Genomic DNA, 21,457 nt, shown 5'->3' on the forward strand with positions numbered 1-21,457 from the left:
TGGGAGACAAAAATCTTATGCAGACCAAAATATCCCTGAATTCCTTATGCAACTGATCCTCCTGCCTCCACCTCCACAAGTGCTGGCATTACAGGTGTGTGTCACTGTGCCCTGCTTTCCTTTCCCTTCTGAAAGGCTATCTGCACTTGTCTATTTTTCAAATAATTAATTGGATGCTTATGATGTGACAGGCATGGAATTAGCTTCTATAGTGAACAAAATAGTCCAGGGCTCTATCTTCTTCCACTTAAAATCTGATTAAAAAGTAGAAAATAAATGGATGAGTGCACAGTTCAGGCTGCACAGGAAGTAGAAAGGCTGGAGAGGAAGTAGGGGTTACTGAGAGGACCGCTAACAGAGCCATGATGGTATGTGACTAGAAACATCCTGTGAACAACTGCTAAGTGGGACTACCTATGGGAAGGAAGGCGCTAAAGGCCAGAGCATACCCTTCAAAAGAGAGTATAAAACTCTCTTTTGAGCCACATTTGAAGCAAGTTTTATTAAATAATGACCAGATCAGTGGGCACTGACTGGATCCATGCCTGAATTCCAAGACAATGAACCCTATTCGCTACCTTTTAGCTTTTGTTCTGTCTTTTGAAACACAACCTCACTATATAGCCCATGCTTGCTCTGTAGTCAAGGCTGGATCTGCCCTCTCAACTTTCCTCCTCAGCCTCCCAAGGACTGATATTATAAGTGATTCCTATCAAACTTGGCTTATCAGAAAATTAACATATTTATACATTTATCATTTATATGTATTATATTGTAAGAATAGAATTAGTACATATTTTAATTATATAATTATATATAACATATATGTAAACATACAATAATATATTGTTTAATCATAATGTTTATTAAAGCATATATATGTATACACACACATATACACTTGTTGTTATTTTTGAGACAGGGTGTCACTATGTAAAACAGGCTGGCCTCAAACTCAAAGCGATCTACCTGCCTCTGTCTCTCAAGTGCTGGAGTTAACAGGGATGTGGTACACACCATACCCTTTTTTTTTTTTAAATTCTAATCATGTATTGTTTTTTTTCTTTTCTTTGTAGACAAGATCTCTTGTATTCAAATTTGGCCTCACACTCTCTATGAATTGGCAACTGACCTTGGATTTCTGATCCTCCTGCCTTCCCCTCCCCAGGGCTGAGATCTGGCCGTGTGCTCTCCCCCCAGCTCATGCATTACTTTCATATTGAAAAACACCAATACCACAGAAACACAAACTGTATCTAACAAACCAGGATTTCAGTCAGGTTTTCTCTTCTGTATCATCCACAAAAACTATGAAAAGGCTTGCACAGTCCTTTGCTACATACAGGCATATTTATTTGTTGAGTCCAAGCTAAACCAAGAACATTTCTATTTCCATTTGGGGTGAACCCGAGCATAGGGCTGAGCAAGTTTTGCTGCAATCTGGAGTCCAGGTCTCTGTGAAGCTTCCAATCTGTCTTCACCGCCACAGGGAGAGAGCTGGATTGTTGACTTCTGAACCCCAAGGGAGACAAGTCCATCTGGGTTGGAGGCTGCCAGGAAGTTATCATAGTCTATCTGGCTACCCTTGAGAATGACAGCCAGCAAATGGCTCTTAATTAAAGAGGCAATATCAAGGGGACTCAAAGCTGTGACTCACAGACTTCTAGACCTACAGAAATAAAAATGAGACAAAAACAAAACCAAAAAGCATGTCAGTATGACTGAGAAGCAGAAAGTGGCCCCTTAATAAGAGTCAATGGGGACAAAGCTCACAAAGCAAGGGTATTAGAAGTGAAGGAAGGACTGAACTCACAGGTAGCTGTGGATGACGAGGGTGTTTCTCTCATCATCAAACAGAACTGGGAGGGTTTTTTAAAGCCAGCAATTGCAATTTAGACGCTTACTTTTCCTTGTCATTAAAAGGGGGAAGGATATTAAATACAAACATTGACTATCTGGAAACCATGTCAGAAGGGAGGCATCTCTATTCCTACAAAGTAAGGGACAAAGAGGTCTATTCTGTACCTCTCTGTAGTTTATCAAAAAAGAGAAAGGTGACTTGAATCTCCGAATCGCTACAGAAAACATCTGACTTCTTCCCTTTCCCTCTCATTTGGGCTTTGAATTTTTATCAGTTACTTTTCTCATTGCTGCTACAAAATATCTGACAAAAGCAACTTAGAAAAGTGAGGGTTAATTTGGGTCACAGTTTGAAGGGATTACTTTAGTCTTAAGGATGCGATTCACAGTGGTGGTGAAGGCGGAGAGGCAGATGCATAAGATGGCTGGCCATACTGTGTGTGTAGTCTGTAAGTAGAGAACAGACAGGATGTAGCCCTGGGCTCTAAAATCTTAAGTCCTTCCCCCAGTAACACACCTCCTCCCAGGAGGCTAGACCTCTTAAAAGTTCAAGAGCCTTCCAGAACGGCAGTACCAGCTGTGGACTAAAACTTTGAGCCTGTGGAGACATTTCATATTCAAGACAAAACAGAATCTAAAGCTTTCAAGTCGTGACTAGATTGCAGTAGTTACCAACTTGAGTGTCCTCACAGATATAAAAGATACCTTTTGGGTTGATGTCTCAGATTCCCTTTTCTTTCTTTCTCCCCCCCCCTCCCAATGTACTTTTGTGGGCTGTGAGATGGCTCAGTGGGTAGAGGCACTGGCCCTCAAGGTTAATCTGACTTTCCAGTCCTAGAACCCATACAATAGAAGGAGGGAATCAACTTCTGCAAGCTGTTCCCCAACCTCTACCTGTGTGCTGTATCATGGGTATCTTCCCTTGAACCCCCACAAACAAACAATGTAAGGCAGAAGTGAAACAAAAGTGGCCAGTTCTAATTGGTTTGCTAAATCTAATGCTGTGATTATCTGTAAATGGATTTGTCTGTGGCTGGGACATTGTCCCTGTGGCCATTATTGAAATCAAACCCCCAGTGTGTCCATTATTCCCAAGCCCTTCTCTTTTAGAATTATTTTTGCTACTTTGTAGCTGCCTCACTAGACCTCAGTGTCAGGAGGGTACCATAACAACTGCTGTGTTTGACTTGATTTTTCAAGTGAAATGAATGACAACAGCTACTATTGGAGTGGCTGGTCTGCTAGGACCTAGTTTCCAGACTGTGAAACTTCTCTTTTTAAAGTGGGTCATTCATGGGCAAACCAGAAGTTGGTCCTCTTACTGTGACATATTTAAGCTTCTCAAACATCTGGGAAGCAGCAATTATTTTCTTATTTCTCAGTTAAAGGACTGAAACTCAAGCTAAAATGACACATTGTGACAAGCCTTGGGCTAAGTCCCAGGTGGTTCAGCCCTGCGATTTGTGCTCTGTGTGTCTGGTCTGTAGGCTGATGGTGCATTCATCTAAGAACTGGCTTCACTGACTCGCAGTTACAGGCACACACACTCAATACCTGCTGTGAGGACAACCAGTTTGTAGCCTGTGACTCTTAGAAATTAGCTATCATTCAAATCCTGAAGTTTGCCTTAGAGTTTTAAAACTTAAAAAATAGACTGAAATAAAAGCCAATGGGAGGCTTAGTGGATAAAAGCTTGCTATGCAAGGATGAGGACCTGAGATTGGATGCCAGCACTCATGTCAAAGATCGGTGTGTACTTGAAACTTTAGGGCTTCTCTCTACATAGGGGGCAGACAGAGACAAATGGAATCTCGGGGATTTCTGGACAAATAGCTAAAGGGATAAGCCCTAGCTTTTGTAAAATAGCTTGTCTAAAAAGAGAAGATGGAAACCAATAGAGAAAGACACACCAAGTTAACCTCTGGTCGCACACAAATGCACACAAATACACACACACACACACACACTCACAGACACACCCACAAACACACACACACACCCACTCACAGACACACCCACAAACACACCCACTCACAGACACACCCACAAACACACACACTCACAGACACACACTCACAGATATACACACTCACAGACACACCCACAAACACACACACTCACAGACACACACTCACAGACACACACTCACAGACACACACTCACAGACACACACTCACAGATACACACTCACAGACACACACTCACAGACACACACACTCACAGACACACACACTCACAGACACACACTCACAGACACATACACTCACAGACACACACTCACAGATACACACTCACAGGCACACACTCACAGACACACACTCACAGACACACACTCACAGACACATACACTCACAGACACACTCACAGATACACACTCACAGGCACACACTCACAGACACACACTCACAGACACACACTCACAGACACACACTCACAGACACACTCACAGATACACACTCACAGACACACTCAGACACACAAACACATACTCAGAGACACACACACTCATACACACATATTCACACTCACAGACACACACAACTGAAATAGAAAAGGGCATTTGCTTTCTGTGGATAATCTGCAATCATTGTGAATTACCTTAATAAACTTCTCTAAAGGAAACTATTTTTTCCCCTTGGGAAGCCGGCATCTCATTGTTGAAAGCTCTCTTACCTTTCACCAATCTGAGGGAAAGGCTTCTGTCTGGCTCACTTGAAATATGACCTCTGTCTCCTTATTCTCTGATGATTTTAAAAGCATTTATGTGAAAACAACCTATGAAAGTCAGATAGAAATGGCCTCACCATGACCAGGCCTTTCTTTGGGACACAGTTGCATTGTTGTGTGTCCTGTACATGGGTGTGTGTGGTCAGTGGTTGTGCTGAGGGAGAAGTTCAATGTCAAGTGGAGGACGGAGCAACTTACGAATGATGTTTTGAGAATAGATGGATAGAGAGATGATAGATACATAGATGATAGATAGATGATAGCTATGTCTGTATATATGTATGTATGCATGCATGCATGTATGTAGGTAGGTAGGTATATGGTAGATATATAGATAATAGGTAAATAGATAATAACCAGACATGTGCAAGAAACAGAATTCTCTGTTTCTGGGAAAAAATAAACCCATAAAAGTCTGTGCTAGTTCTTGTGCTTGTTCAGACTTGAAAGACCTGAGCTATAACTCTAAGCTATATTGATTACTGTTGTTAAAGAAAGGGTGCATCAGTGGGGCTTCATCCATCCACCCATCCACCCATCCTTCCATCAACCCACTGTCCATCTATCCATCCATCTATCCACCCACTCAGCATCCATCCACCCATTTATTCAGCCAAAGTTAAACTGGGGCTTTTTTCTTTCTCAGTACTGTGCTAAGCACTGGGACTTTACAAAGGAACACTGAGTTTGAACACTGGGATTACCAATAAACTATTATCTTAAGTCTGGCTCCCTAGAAGCATATCCCAAAATGATGATTCTTCCTCAAAAAACTGATTGGTGCCTGAATCACAGTGAGGAAGGAGGTCAGGTCAGAGTTTCAAGGTCAGTAAGTATGCAGGTGCTGTTGAGCAGACATGTACAGCCTCACTTTGATGCTCCTAGGAGCTGTGAGCAGTAGGTGGCATTGTATTCTCCTCTGAGGCAAGAAGGCTAGAGTGTTTATGTCCCTGAGAATAAGGTACAACCTCTCTGGCACTTCCGGAGTAGCTGACACCCATCAGATGAAGACCATATACATATACATATACATATACATATACATATACATATACATATACATATACATACACATACACATACACATACACATACACATACACATACACATACACGTACATACACGTACATACACGTACATACACGTACATACACGTACATACACGTACATACACATACATGTGCTGCAAAAACAAAACAGAACCAAAAACAGGTGCTGATTTGTTAGTGGCCAGGGCTCAGCAATGGGGAGATGTGGTTCTGTGCCAGGATGCTGCTCATGGAGGTGAAATGCAGGGACACTAGATTACATTCCTTTCTCTCCCTTTAGAGTGCTAAACTCGTGAGAGGCTGACAAGTCACTCAGGGGAGACAAAACGCAGCCTAAGACAGGGGTTCCAGGCCGTGTTTCTCCAGATGAGAAACGGCGTAGACCGGGATGGAGGATGTGGCCCTTAAACTCCTGAGCACCCAGATGCCACTGGGTATTGCTAAGAATTGAGCTTGTGTGCCTGAGATGAAGTAGGGTGGAGGTTGGGGGATCAGACTTAGCTCAAGGTGGGCGCCAGAAGGACAGAGAGAGAGAGGCCTCTGCAAGAGTCTTAGGCACTGCTCTGAATGACGAAGGCTACCTCCTTTCATGGTGATCTTTGATGAAGGAGAAAGTCCTTGCTTGTCCAAACTGTGTATTCATGGCAGAAAAGGATGCATATGACTTACTCAGGATGAACCAGAGATTAAATACCATTTGCAGGAAGGGATGCCTAGGAAGGGAAGTTTATTGGCTAAACTCTTGGGGCCTAAATAGATACTCTGGGTTTCTATGCTACATGACCAGTAGTCATGGTCCTTTTAGTGGGGTGGCTTGGTCACGTGTTCCAGGACAGGAATCTGGTTGGGAGCTAGCGAACTCCTGCTGTTCTCAATTAAGAGTTCAGGGTACTGAACTTTGCTACTTCCTTACCAGTTCTTCTGTCTGGTAGCAGGGTCCACTGCCCCACAGGGAGATGCGTGCACCTTCTGAGAAGGGATCCAGAGGAGTCGGCAGCAGTGCCACAAGCATACGGGTTTCATGCTAGCAGTTAGAGACCTACCTATCACTTACAGAGGAACACAAAAAAAAAAAAAATGGCTTGTTTTGTCTGCTGCTGCAAGAGTCCAGCCTTTCTTGTGTGCACTTCATGGCTTATGTTGAGGAACCATGTGGTATAAGAAAATAGGTAACGAACCACATGGAATCCCACCCAGTGAAGGGGAGATTCTCAGGTTGTCAGGCCGTTCCCACAGGGTCTGGACTGTGTGTGTCAGGAAGTGGATGCAACCTGACATCCTGAGGAATGTTCATCAGGAAGTGCCTGTGGGATCAGCGCTGGTTGAAGTGAGAGGTGGAAGCAGGGCAGGGGCCGGGATGCTGAGTGTTAGATTCTTGTCGGGAGCTTGGGGCTTGCTTAAGCTGGACTACCTTGGGCTATGACAGTCTGCCTGTTTGAATCTCTTTTCTCCCACATTGGACAACCTCTGGAAGGGCATGACCTTAGATTAGGTGGCTCTTTGAAGCTGATGTCACCCCTGCAAGGATAGAGGCTCTTTGCTGGCTATCCCTAACCTCCCCAGCTGCTGCTGGCCAGTGGATCCTCCCTGCAATGGGGATCGGTGACATAAACCTGAGCACGTGACTTCGAGGGCTATCTCATGCTCACTGCCATTTGCAGGAACCCATTCCACTCATTAAAGTTGTTTGCACAAAGAAGTAGGGGTTGGGATCATGCTAAAGAGCCCACAGTTTAGGGAATGCTTTGGTATTTAAAGTTCATTCTGGGCTTCTCGCGCTGGCCTGTCTCACTAAAAACTAGACAATTCTGTGTTCTGAGGTTTCTCTTTATTAAATAACAGGCACTGTGTCAACCACTTTACACGTGCTATCTTATTTAATGATTGCAAAAGTCCTGATGTATATAATACCCCCACTTCACAGATGAGGAAACTCTGCAATCATGAAGTTTCCTGTCCCATGGAGATGTATTTGAATCAAGTCTGAAGCTAAAAAAAAAACCTTTTAGCCACCCTGCTAAGGCCACTGTGAAGGACGTTTAATCTCAGTTAATGTGTTCATTCACCCATGTTTTATGATCACATCTTATACTAGGACCTGTGTTAGCTCAATATTAGAGTCAACAGAGAAACATCTGAGAATAACCATGTATGTATGTATGTATGAATGTATGTATGTATGTATGTATGAATGTATGTATGAGGACATCATGTGTTGCCTCTATTAACGTGTGCAAGTTTTATGTGTTTATGGAGCCCTGAAACTTTGAATTATGGAAAACCTCAGAAAACAGCCTCATGCACCTGAGTCCCTGTAGGTCATCCCCCTATCTATGTGTTTAAAATCATATCAAGAAGTTAATGCAAATTGGAAAAACTTTAGCTATTTTCCAGGAACTTAATTCAGTGTTTTTAACTTTTTAACAGGCTAAAAGGGATGCCAAGCGAATGTCTGCAAGAGAAGTCGCTATCAGCGTCACAGAGAATATCCGGCAGATGGACAGAAGTAAAAGGGTCACAAAGAACTGCATCAATTAGCAGTGTCTGGGTGTGGAAGCACATGAACTTCTTTGTGGCGTCCAGTCAAAGAATATTGAAGAAGTGGGTGTCACTCACTGAACGTGGATGCCTCTGAGCGACGCACGGCCACCCACGCGGTGACGACCATCCCGGTTTCCTGTTTATCACATACAGAAAATACATCGAAAAGTCCTGGAATATGTTCACAGATTGCCAAACTATGGTTTGTTTTTCCTCTCTGCAGCTTCCGTAGCAGGGTCTGCTGTAACCATGGTGAAGCCCGTGGGCCTGTGAATGAATATTGGAATCCCCGGGGCAAGGAGCTCACGCTAGCGTAGAAATTTCACAGTGCGTGGTTTCGGACAAGCTCCCTTTTCCTCCTTTCTTTTTAAATACGGCCATTGTTTTCACTTAAGAGCTGGCTCTCACCAACTCTAAACTCAAAAATACAAGAATCAGAGAAACAGAGAGACTCAGAATGAGATCCATTAGTCCTAGCTTCACGTGCTGACTCCCCGGTGCCTATGCGGTGCCTTTAGGAGGTGTCTATGACACACACACACACACACACACACACACACACACACACACACACACCTGTTCCTCCTCTACCTGGAAAGGTCTCCCAGGCTGGCATCAGGCATTGGCTTCCGAATCACAATGTCACATGTTTGGGGCCCTTGCACCCAACCTGCACCCGCTTTGGGACCTAGCTCCATGTGGCTTTTCCCATAGCTTTCTAGTTCCCTGTTCTTCTCATGGACTTTGTACTCCAGTCAGGTCATTTGCAGCTGTAATCAAAGACTGGACACCACTCCCGGGGGAAGGTGACCTAGGAACACATGGTGACACACGCGATGCCCCCTTGGCCTTTCTGTACACAGCCCCAAGGACCGTGTTATTTTGGTATCTGCAAAGCAATTAGTTTGGAAAGCCAGAGCCTGGTTGATGTATATTCCTGCTGACATCAGACCAAGAAGGCACTGTATTGGAAAGCAGGCAGCCAACACAGCCAAGCCATGCTCTGATAGGGACCATTTCCCCACATTCCTAAACACATCCTCCTGCAAAGTATGGCACAGCCTGAGTTTGAAAGGACCGTTCACTTGCTTGGGCTTATTAAAGGTATAGTCCAAGTTGTGTCAAACTGTATCAACAGACTCCACATCTAGCAGCAAGAGCAGTCTGGTGACATGTTTATACGACACAGTCCAAGAGAAGTAACCTAAGCGGGCTAAAATGCAGATGCTCACGCCTGTCTCTGAAGTGATTTCTCCAACACAGACAGAACTGTAAACTGTGCGTTTATTCGTATTAAAATTCACTGCCAATCTTGTGCCAGCTACAGTAACAGACACAGAGGGGGTTGGAGTCTGGCAGTCACGACCGTACATCTGACTCTATGGGGAGGCTTGAGACTCAGGAGAATGACCTGAACCCTGCGGCACAGGACCAACCATTGCAGTGGAATCTCACTTCTAGGTTAAAGGTAGCTTTCTATCCATCGCAAATGTATGTCTTCTCCTCTGCCGTGTAGACCACAGTTTTCCCCAACCTCTCTCACCTTGACTCCTTGTCAAAGGGCTTTTAGGGAACTTCATGTTCTGACAATTTAACTAATAAAACAAAAGCAAGCCCCGTGACTCCTGTGTCCTCAGTGGCATTGCTGGTCTGGAGTTCTTCCACAGGGTTGGCAGCGGGTCCAGTCCTGCGAGCTCAAGGGCTTGCTCTCCAGGGCGTGTTTTGACACACTGCTTTCCCAGTTGATGCTATCAGCCAGGGGCTGAGGCCAGCTTCTCTTCCCAACTCTTGTGTTTGCCTCACTCAGTTCACTGGTCTTCACCATCTGGGAAAGTTGTCTCTGCAAATATAGAAACACATTCTCGCTTTGAGTGGAGACGGAGCAGAGGGAGGGCCTGAGATCTGGCCACACCATTGAAATTTCCATCTGGCAATTTTTAAATGTGTGTTTAAAGCAGGAGCTGACTCTTAACTATCCCATTGGGATAACACTTTCCATTTCGAAGTTTGTGTCAATAAAGTCATTAATTTCAAACACATGTGGATGGTCACAGAGGCTTTTTACTGGAACCTTAAATCTGTGTGCACAGCTGGTTAGACTTTTGAAAACAAAGGCGTTTCGCATAAGTGAAACAGCCTCATGAATTAGGTGAATTAGGTATGGGGACTGCAATTAGCTCTAACTTACACCTACAGAGGTATTTACAGCTTTCTAGCCAGGAATTGATGACCTGGGGTGCCGGACAGGAATGTCAACCAAAGATCAGTGCTTCCCCACTGTTTCCCAAGCCTCACTCAGAATGTCCAGCATAGTTGAAACTCAGCTATCTAGATGGGGATAACTGAGCCAGACCCAAGCTTATGAGGACAAGGGGGTGATTGGAGAGGGCTGTGATTAGAGAGCTGGGGCCAGCCTGGGCTCCTTTAGCCTCTGGATAGGGTAAGCCTGACCTTGTAAATGCTCTTTGGGTTAAGGTCAGGAAATGAGTTCATAGTTCTGAGAAGACAGAAACTGTCCTCCTTATAATAAGTGTCTAGGCCTAAGGAGTAGAGTGAGGGACCTAAGGAGTAGGAAGTGAGAGGACCTAGGCTGTGGCCGATGCCCTGCACTGGTGTGATGTTCCTCTAGCTGTCCATCTCCACAGTGCACTCAAACTAATTGTCCTGCACCAAAGACCTACTAACCTCCATTTGTGGCTGCTTCCCAGTGTCACAGAAACACCTCCCCTCTAAGCAGGGTCTCCGAGAAGGGGCTCTTTTGCTGAAATCAGATCGACGGCATGGTTTAGTCAGCTGTCACACTGTACAAACATGGACTTCCACGTACGTAACTCCAGCAGACACCCCTCCCTGAGAACTCCATGCACACTCTTCCCTTCTCGGCCAGTCACGCATTGATTTAGAATAAATGCTGTGCTTGTGGGTCTCCCTTTCTCCTGCTGCTTACACTATGCAGGGAGAAGCTGCAGCGATATTGGTCCATTAGGTTGTCATGTGGCCTTGGAAGTGGAAGCCATGCCAAACCGAGCAACCAATTGGAAGAAGCCGGGGTTCCTGATCCCATGTTGCCTCCCTGAGCCCAGAACTGTACGTACTTAGACCATCTGTGACCAAGAAATATACATTTGTTTATTTAATCTACTCTTCCAGGTTGTATTTCATCGACAAACCTAATTCATTTTCTTTTGAAGAACTGGAAGGTCTCTGTCCCTTAGTCCCTTGATACCAAGCTTGCTGGAGCCGATGTCTGCAGGATCTGGATCTGGCACCTCCAGACCAGTGTGACTTACACACAGTGACTCTGCCTACGACACCTGCCTGCGGTGCATGACTGCTCAACCCCCGCTCCGAATATCTGCTTTTCTTGGCTTTGTACGGGTCATCCAAATACAGATTGCTCCCTAGTTATCTCCACAAGTTGGTGAAGTAGCTAATCTGGGGAAGTTTTCTGAGGAGGTAAGTTGCAAATATGACCCAGCAGCTAAAAGTATGCAGTTATTCACTTTTATGTATTATACTTATTAAAAAGTTTTGATGCCAGAAATTAGAAATTATTGCATCTATCTATCTATCTATCTATCTATCTATCTATCTATCTATCTATCATTTCTGTTGTTCTACTAGAATATGATCTCCACAAGGGCAGGGGCCATGTCTACTTTATTGCCAATTTCTAGCACATTAAAGCTTTTAAAAACATATAGACTGCATTTTGATCTTATTTACCCACCCCCCAACTCTCTCATCAGATTCCCTTTCCACCCTTGCTGACCTCTTCTTCACTACTACCCTCCACCCCACCCGGGTTCTTGTTGAAGGGGTTGAAGCATCTGTAATGAAATGGTTGGCACAGCACTCTCTGGTCCCCGTCTCTGGTGATAAGAATGTTCCTTGCATCAGTGTAGAGAAGACAGCTTTATCTCCTACCTGCAGGAGGAAAAAGAGTCAGAGCTTTCCTCTTGGAACATTTTCTCAAATACTCTTAGGTCCAAATAATCCTTATCCCAAAGTGACATCTCTGTGGTTACATATACTATGACTCTTTAGTGGCAATTTAGCTAATTTGTTAAAATAGGAGATGTGTACACTCCTTCAACAGTTCCATTTTGAGTGATATGTACTAGAGACTGGACTGTAGACCCTTCGAACTCATACGCTGAAGCTCTAAATCTGTTAGTACAGAATGCGATTGTATTTGAAAATGGGTGTTTAAGGTGGCAAAATGAGGTGGCCCTAATCAAAGGCAACCTTCATACTTCTGCAAAGGAGTGACTGGGACACACAGACACACAGAGAGGAAAATTCCTGCGAGATGCTAGAGGAAGAAGCCCACAGACAAACCTAGGAGAAAAGATTCAGACGTAAACTTCCTGATGAACTTTTGGCCTCAGACTTTCAGGCTCTCCATTCTGAGAAAATCAATGTCTGTTAAATCACCAGGGCTGTGGGACTTTGTGAAGGGTTCCCTAGCAAACTGACACAGCACCATAGAAAAATACCTGAATATTTTATAAGCTGGGTGTGTGGACCACTGCTCAGTCTTCTAGAACTTGGGTTCCAAGGAATAAGAGCAACAGGGGACAGGAGAACAGAGTTCCACAGCGACACTGCTCCATCTACCTCCCCTAAAGTGCTCCCCAGTGGAGGATCGCAGCCTTCCTTGGCTGAAGGACTTCCCCTTCCCCCCTCTCCCTCCCCCTTCCAGGGTATGGATTGCCAGGACATTGGTGCTTTTGATGCTTGTTCATCTCCTTCCCTCATCCCACATCCTTCACCGAGTGACTGCTCTGGGAAGTTCCTCAACTTTGGGCTGGTAATGCTAAGAGATGTGTTTTATATGAGTTCCTGGAATTTTCCTAGATATATTAACCCCAATCACCCAGCAAGTAGCTAGTTTACTAAGATACCCCTTTATTGAATGCTTCTTGGATTAGTCTCTGGGTAGATGTGCTGCTGTAGTGGTGGGCTTCGATCCGAACACCATCCTTTTTCCTGTCTTTTTTTATCACCACACCTCAATACCATAGATTTCAAAGGTGTGGCTTCTACCTCCTCCTTCTCCCACGCACATTTAGAACATGAGAAACGTTCTCAATTGTCAGTGTGCAACTGACTCTTGTTTCTCTGAATCTCAAAAACGGTCTGTTTGAATATGGTACCACAACAAATTGGTTTTGTGGTGAAAACCAAATAGGTGAGTGTTGTATTTACTTTAGAGATATAAGAGATATCTTGGAAAGAAATATTCCCAAAGATACCTTGCCAGAAGCTACATGAGTTCATAAGGCAGGTAGTAGAGTGAGTTTGTAAAGCATTAGACACAGTAGGATCCGAGAAGTGCATGTTGTGTTTAAGAGCACCTGATGCTAAAACAAAACAACAATGGCAACAGCAAACCACTTACTGAGAGAGACAACTGGGCCAGGATTGCTATCCGTACTACAGATTAGAGTTGGATCAGAGTCATGACTGGTAATTTTTGATAACTGCTTGTACTTGGTTTTGACAAACTTTTTTGTTCTTTGAGCTTGTTCTGCCAAAAAAAACCACTTTACTTGAACATGTGTACCACATACGATCTCCTATGAAGACTCCATAGCAAGCATGGGCAAGGAACAGAGTCCAGAGAAAACACACCATACTGTGTGATGGGCAAGACCAAGCTTCAATCTCCCCAGAGAAGAGTGGTGTTTGCACCAGTGAACCCAACTAAAACTCTTTAAGCAAATACTTCAGTAGCCGTGTTGCCCAGCATGTGCTGACTAGTTGAAATTCTGGTTAGTAGCTGCCTGGAATATCAGCAAGGTTGACCTTTGCCAACTAAAAGAGCTGCTCGGTGAAGCCTGCCTCACTAGTGTCTGTTCCCTGAGGTCTGTCACCTTGGACCATTCATTCCTGCTTTGTTTTCCCTCTCAGGCCACCGGCCAGATTGCAGGGTGATCATGTCATTAAGGGAGGGGGAGCAGAATGGGAACGGCACCCCTGCCATTCACACACACACACACACACACACACACACACACACACACACAGAGAGAGAGAGAGAGAGAGAGAGAGAGATACACACAGGGACACACAGACACAGATACACACATTCACACACACAGACACAGATACATATACACACAGAGAAACAGATACACACACACAGACAGACAGAGACAGACAGACATAGATACACACAGAGAGAGAGAGAGACAGACACAGGGACACACACACACAGACACAGATAAACACACACACAGACACAGATAAACACACACACAGACACAGATAAACACACACACAGACACAGGGACACACACACAGGGACAGATACACACACACACACACACGCACAGACACAGAGACAGACACAGATACACACACACAGGGACACACATACACACACACAGGGACATAGATACACACACACACACAGGGACACACACACAGGGACACACACATATACACATACACACACACTCATACACACACACAGACACAGATACACACACACACACACACTTGCACACACTCAAACTCTCTCATTTACATGTATTCACAAAACAAGATCGACCTCTCTGGTCTAAGAAAAAGGTTCTTAAAGAGACTGTCTTCTGTACATTTTCCTGTTGCACTTTCAGCAACACCACCACATGCTGAGAAGAAGCTAAAATTTTGTTTGCTTTTTACATTTTATTTAACCACCCAAAGGTTATCTTCTTGTGTTTGAGTAGACAAAGCAACATTTGGGTGGCCTGAGAAGTGAACAGTGGTAGCCAGAGGGTCTGTGAAAACAGACATGACACAGGCTTCACCTGCAGAGGGCAAATCTGAGCTTGAAGTCTTCCAGCTGTGTGTCCTGGGGCACACGACTCGGCTCCTGAGACTTACTTCCTTCAGTGAAATAACATCATCGTTTTGAGGGTGTCTTGTGAGGATTATGTGAGATGACAGATGTAGATAAATGGCTTCTGCCACGGGGAATTATTGCTCTGCACCTCAGGTACCATTCGAGGTGCCTAGCACACTCTATCTCTGATTCATCAAAGCCCTGCCCGGGGAGGCTTTACCAGCTCCACCTTATATGTGAGAAAGGAGCTGAAAGGCTCAGAGTCACAGAGACAGAGCCACAGAGCCAGGGTTTGAACCTGCCATAAAAGCTCACGATCTGCCCACTGGGCTCAGTGAAGGTCCTGGCTGCCTGGCTGCCTTGGGGAAAGGCAAGCGACTCCACATCTTTTATAGCCTCACCAGCTTGCTAAGGGGTAAAGCACAGCACCTGTGTCCAAGCCTGCAGAATCTCACCCATTCAGCAACAGAGCCCAGGAGTCCTGAGTGGTGCCATGGTGTCAGTCCTCCGACGGCAATGCTAATAAATTTAGGAGGATGTCTAAGGTACGCTGTGAATCTAAGCTTTATGGAGCTGTCATGCTCCTCCCTCCATTGATCCAAAGTAAGGGGAAGCCTGAGCTAAGTGGGTTCCCAAGGAGAAACAAAAACTGCTTAGAAGGCTGAGGCAGGAGGATTACATGATTTGAATTGTTCAAAACCAGGCTGGGCAACGTGAGACTTTATCTGAGCCAAACAAACCACCATCTTGAATCAAGGCCCTGAGATTTGAAGGAGCTTCACCACCTACCTTTTGGCCATGTGTAAATTGTTTTGGGTCTCTGTATTCCTGTTTGTCTGTGTATATAGTGGGGCTCACAGTACCTTCTGGTTTGGGGAGAATTTCATAAGTATTTAAAGTACTTAGCACATGAAGAGAAACACAAGACTCATTATGGTACTTGATTTGGTCACGAATGTTCCAGTTCTCAAAGGAAAATGTACAGAAGGCAGTCTCTTTAAGAACCTTTTTCTTGAGGACCACACGATGTATACTGACTTCCAAGACAAGCACTGCCTTGTCAAAACAGAACTGCCATGGGCGTCCCTGGGGCGGGAAAATAAGCATTCTCCAGAAACCATCCTAAGGCACAGACTCAGAGGAAGGAAGCTTTCTAGTTGGTTTTGGGCACCGAAGGGTACTTTCCCCAGTTTAACTACACAGTTAATACATAATACACAGTTTTGGACATAAGGAGCATACATGGGGCTTTGCAGAGCCATGCACTTGGGCTTCCACAGTGTTCCTGTGCACCAACCAATTGTCCAGAACTCAGCACCGAAGGCCAATGCTGTTCTCAGGAAGAGCAGAAGAGCCAGTCTCAGTAGTGTGACATCAGCAATGTCCAATGTGGATTCAAGAAAGAGAGAAGAATACGAATATTCAAAGCAGACCCTTCTATGGGCACAGAACAACAGCTTTGAGATCCCTTCAAAGCGAAGAACAGGAATAGGCCTCCTACTGGTTCATGAGCTAAATCAAGACTTGTTTTTGAGACCCAGAAAGACTCTGAAAAGGAGACAAGATGAATGGGCTCTGGGGGCCTTAACCTTTCAAAGATGCTGTATCACTCTCCAGCCTCAGGCCAGGGACCTAGGATTCCCTCAGATGTGGGCTCAGCTCCCAGCTGTCATGGAGTTTTTCTCTAACTGTCCCTTTAAGGTGTTATCTAGAGCTCCAGCAAGGATGACTTCCTCACAAGCCTGGCTCCTTGCAAAGGCCCTCCTCTATCCCTCAGCTCCCACTTCCTGTGAAAGGCCTGGGAGCTGCAAATGGTCTTGAGCCACACACGGACAGGCGTCTTGGCTGCTTCACTCAGCCTCCAGGCAGGATGTCCCTTCACTAAGACATCTACAATGGATACGAGTAGGAAACCATCCCAATATGCACACTTGGATTTTAAAAATGCACTCTAGAAGAGGTTTTCCCTGGGACACCCCAGTGCCCCGGGACTTTCTGGCCCCTCTCAGACGACAGAAAACCACATAGTATTTGAAGGCTGCAACTGTCTCTATTTAGAAATGTGACTAATTTCTAAGACTCACCATTCTCTGTGGGAAACTTTACCCTAAAGTGGCGTTTCTCCTTACCTCTTTGTCAGGCCCATTACTTGGTGTCTCTCTGGTGGTAGGTAATTGCCTCCATTCCACTCTTTGGTCAGTGTCTCACCCTTTCTGCTCTTTTGACAAAGGGCGACGAGAGTAGGAGTTCAGAGCTGTCACTCTACTGAAGGTCACTGCCACCTCTCAGGCACATCTGGTATCTTACTTTGTTTCTTTGGAGTTTTTTCTTTTTTCTTTTCTTTTTCTTTCTTTCTTTCTTTTTTTTTTTTGACCTGGACATTCTTCTGTGGTTGCATAAAGTTCTTTACTAGGCTTCTCTGCCTATCCCCAACTCCTGTGGTGAGACTAATGCTCCCCCTTTCTCTGTGGCCTAGTGGTCTACTCCACACATGCTCTCTCATTGGAAGCCTGTGAGCCGACAGCTTAGCTCTCCATGAATACCTCAACACCTAGCGGGTTACTACAGCAGGGCTCTGTGGAAGGAACACTAGAGCTCAAACTTTAGTGGCCAAGAGTCAACGGCACAAAGACCCATGGACAAAGGAGTACAGGCTGGGGTGAGGGACAAGTACAGACTCTGCACATGGACCTGATGGTGAGAGAGAAGGCTGGGTGGGAGGTGACAGGGAGAACCAGGCAGAGGCCAGATCTGGAGCGCTTCATGTGCCATGGCCAAGAGTCTTAGGTTTAAAAGGCTCTTCTTGCTCCCGTTGGAAGTGCTAGCAAAGAGGTCTGAAACACACTTAGAACCTACAGAACATTTTGATTTGGGCCTGGAGTTTGTACAGAGATAAAAGGAATCAAAGCCAGTGCCTCAGTTTTGGGTAAAGCAACTGGACGGATAATAGTGTCATCCACTGGGCAGACGTAGATTCACAGGGAGGAAAGGTTCGAGAGGGAGAACCTAAGGGCTGTGATCCGGCATTAAGGTGCTCGTGGAAAATTGGCCGGGAGGAATTCAAGTCTGCAAGTCAGACTTGGAAGGGCTGGTCATGCCTAAGGACAGACATGTTGTAATGTGTGATATTTAAATTTGTGGGACTGCTTGAGCTCATCTCAGTAGACACTAAAGGAACAGCCTTTCCCTCCTCATTCTTTGTTTCTTTCTTTGCTTTTGTTTGAGATACAGTTTCTTTGTGTAGCCCTGGCTGTGCTGGAATTCACTTTGTAGACCAGGCTGGTCTCTGACTTCTGAGTGCTGTGATTAGAGGCATGAGTCACCTCCCCAGCTCTGCAACTCCCTCACTCCCTCTATGTGCAAAACTCTGCTCAGAAAAGCTGTGTCACGTGGTCTCATGGACTCAAGGTCAGAACCCAAATCTAAGTCTTGGAAAGACTGGGTGCTGAAGGCTGTCATGGGCAGAACTTTCAGTGCTAAAACCACAAGAGTCTCAGGCTGCCAAGGACACCTTGAATAACCATTCTAGGTTAAGGAACAGCATCTCCCTTGGTGACAGCAGACAGCATAGAAAAGATTAGCATTACTCTGGTCTTCAAAGGAAGACTTTTTCCAATTTTCTTTATCCTTTTACATGTCCATGAAATACATTCATTCTGAAGATTGGGCTTTTTCTCAGAGAACAATACGAAGTAGGAGTCACTGTGTTTCCCTGCCCCTCCTGGAATAGTCAGAACAGGAAAAATTCTCTCTTATTGTTCCCTATTGGTAGCCCTCAAAATGCAGTAACAATCCAAGTTGCTATGGCAGGAATGGGGTAGAAGGAGAGGTAGAAGAAATAAGATTCTCCAAACTGAGTTTAACATCATTCCCACCTTGGCTGCTGGCCTGACTAGCAATGCCCTGGTTAGCTCCCCTCCCCTCTCTGCTGTACAATTAATTCTCTTTCTAGACTGTAGGCTGTACTACATAGCCTTTCTCACTGCTTGCTATTTGCTGTCTTCCTGATAGTATTCTCATTCTCTCCCCATCCCCTTCCTCATCCTCATCAAGATGTTTTGCATATTGACAGGAGCTCACCTGTCCTCCACCTTGTCCAAAGCCCTGGAGGCACAACTGCCTTGTTCTTGGGCCTTAGCCCATATAGTTCCCAAATGTCTCTTACATCTGTTTTCTGTCCTTGTGTCTCATAGCCACCACCTTAGCTCCAGGGTTTCTACAACAGTCTCCTCCTCTCTAACACTCACTCCTTGTAGAATTTGGGTGCCACATTGTTAACAAAATTATCTTTACACAAGGCAAATGTAATCATTGTACTGGCTGTTCTTAAGTTTTAGTGTCTCAGACAGCTAGCTTAGTGTTTGCTTCAAAACCTGGTTCTTTCTATCACCGTCAGTCACTTCTGTGCCTAGAGCAGATCTTTCCAGAACTCCTCCTGAGGAAGTGAGAGCTTACTACACACCTGATGTTGTTTGGTTTGTGGAAGTGACCCTGGGGTGAGTGAATAGGAAGGAGAGAGTCTCACTTCCTCTCATTTGGGACCCCAACATGCAGCCTCCCTCCCTGTAGCCTAACCCAGCCAGGGCAGTTCTGCCTGCAGCACATGGAGTCTTCTGAGAGGAAAGATCGGGCTTGGCGGGAGAGTTCCTCTGGGAACAAAGAGATAGAATCTCCTCGATCTGCCACTGCCAATATCTGAACCTCCTTTGCCTTATCTGGAGCCTGGAGACACTCAACACACACTAATTCTCTAGTTAGGGTCTCTGTTGCTGTGTTAAAGCACCATGACCAAAGGTAAGCTGAGGAGGAAAGGGTTTGTGTCAGCCTAGAACTCCAGGGTCAACAAAACGAAGTCAGGGCAGGAATCTGGAGACAGGAACTGAAGCAGAAGCCTTGGGGGAACGCAGTTACTTGCTTATTTTCCACAGCTTGCTCAGCCTGCTTTCGTAAACAGTTTTGGACAACCTGCCCAGAGGTGGCCCCACCCCCACAGGCTGGTCCTAACTACAACAATCATGAATCTAGGAAAACCCTACAAATAATCTGGAGGAAGGCATTGTCTCATTGAGGTTCCTCTTCCTAGATAACTCCAGCTTGTGTCAAGTTGACCACAAACAAACAAACAAACAAACAAGACATAAACAACCAACAGCAAATGAACCCAACCTCAACCTTCCATCATTATCAGCACTTCTCAGTGCCTAAATTGAACGGTTTCCCCACATAGCAGTTTCTCAAAGTCCTCCAGGTCTCTGCAGCTCTCACCAACTTGTACGCCTTTGCAGGTACCAAGAGCCCTCTCCTGTGAGGCCTGCTGCTTTCTCAATACTCATTGCACTTTCTGTGTTTGGCACAATGACCCCTGCCTTGGCATCCTTGCCTCCACTGCCCCTGGAGCTTTATTCTGCTCCAAAGCTGCCCCAGCCCTCAGCGAAACCTCGTTTGTTCTTGGAACCAACTGTACTCTCTCCCTCTGTTGAATGGCCTGCCTCTCTCTCTCCCCTGTGCTTGTGAAATCAATGGATCTGCATTACAGAAGTGCTTGTAGTGATTAGTGAGTTTTGCCTCATCATAAATTGCATAAGAAAGCTGTGTTCCACAGGAAACACTGTGTTGAAAACTATACATTCAACAAATGCTTATTAAATTGAAGATACTTATGAGATTTACAGCACTTTTGGAATTTATGGCCTAATTGATTACTTTGGACTCCAGTATAGAGAGAATATTTTGTGTGTTGTATGAATGCGTTACCTGTCAAAAGCAAATGGCCTATAGGAAAGTGTAGAATAGGAGGTGAAACTTCCAGGAGGCAGAAAGAATTCTGGGATAGAGCGAGAAGCAGGCGATTTTCCCAGGAAAGACATGGTGAGACAGACACATAGAACCTGAGCGCAGGTAACCAGCTATGGCAGAATGTAGATTACAATGAATGAGCTATATTACGTTATCAATTGTCAGAGAAGGCCTAGCTATTGGCCAAGGTATTTGTAAATATATATATATTTTTATCTGTATATATATATTTATATTTATATAAAAAGACCAATAATAGCAGTGTGTTATGCATCAACAGCAGCAACAGCTTTTCCAGGTTCTGCAGTCATCTGAACAAAACTGTAGAGACATCCAGCACACTCCATTAAAAAAAAAAAAAAGTAAAAAAACAAAACCCGAGAAAACAGCACAGTTCTGTTACTCTTGTGGTACCTGGCACCATTTTTTTTTAAATTAGCTTCTCAATCATCATCTGGAAAGAAAACATTCTGAGCAACATCATTAAAAACAGCTCTGATAAAGCACGGTCACTACTACGTATCATAAAGCAGGTACAAGCTATTTTACATCCACAGAGGTATGATACAGTACTGTCCTACATCTATAATACTAGAGGATACAATTTAAAAGGCATTATTTGAGACTTGATTCTACTTTTCCAGCAGA

General features: G+C 44.8%; 1 protein-coding gene and 1 long non-coding RNA gene across 3 annotated transcripts in view; one reads left to right on the forward strand and one right to left on the reverse strand.

The window, feature by feature from the left end:
- The window catches only part of Baalc (BAALC binder of MAP3K1 and KLF4), a 73,969-nt gene extending 63,752 nt beyond the window's left edge, over positions 1-10,217 (forward strand). Inside the window, exon 2 of one of the 2 annotated variants that reach the window (XM_063262929.1) lies at positions 8,065-10,217. In XM_063262929.1, coding sequence (XP_063118999.1) covers positions 8,065-8,069 — 5 coding nt within the window. In that variant the 3' untranslated portion in view covers positions 8,070-10,217. The remainder of the gene's footprint in view (positions 1-8,064) is intronic. The other variant, NM_144762.3, reaches the window with a different exon arrangement.
- A 646-nt stretch (positions 10,218-10,863) lies between these two features.
- Positions 10,864-17,278, reverse strand: LOC134479898 (uncharacterized). Its single transcript, XR_010053787.1, has 3 exons — positions 17,143-17,278; positions 11,951-12,105; positions 10,864-10,939 (listed from the first exon to the last, which is right to left on the reverse strand). It is a non-coding gene; the product is annotated as an uncharacterized LOC134479898 (long non-coding RNA).
- Positions 17,279-21,457: the final 4,179 nt, after the last annotated feature.

This window comes from Rattus norvegicus, chromosome 7, assembly GCF_036323735.1.
Source record: "Rattus norvegicus strain BN/NHsdMcwi chromosome 7, GRCr8, whole genome shotgun sequence".
Classification (NCBI taxonomy): Eukaryota; Metazoa; Chordata; class Mammalia; order Rodentia; family Muridae; genus Rattus; species Rattus norvegicus.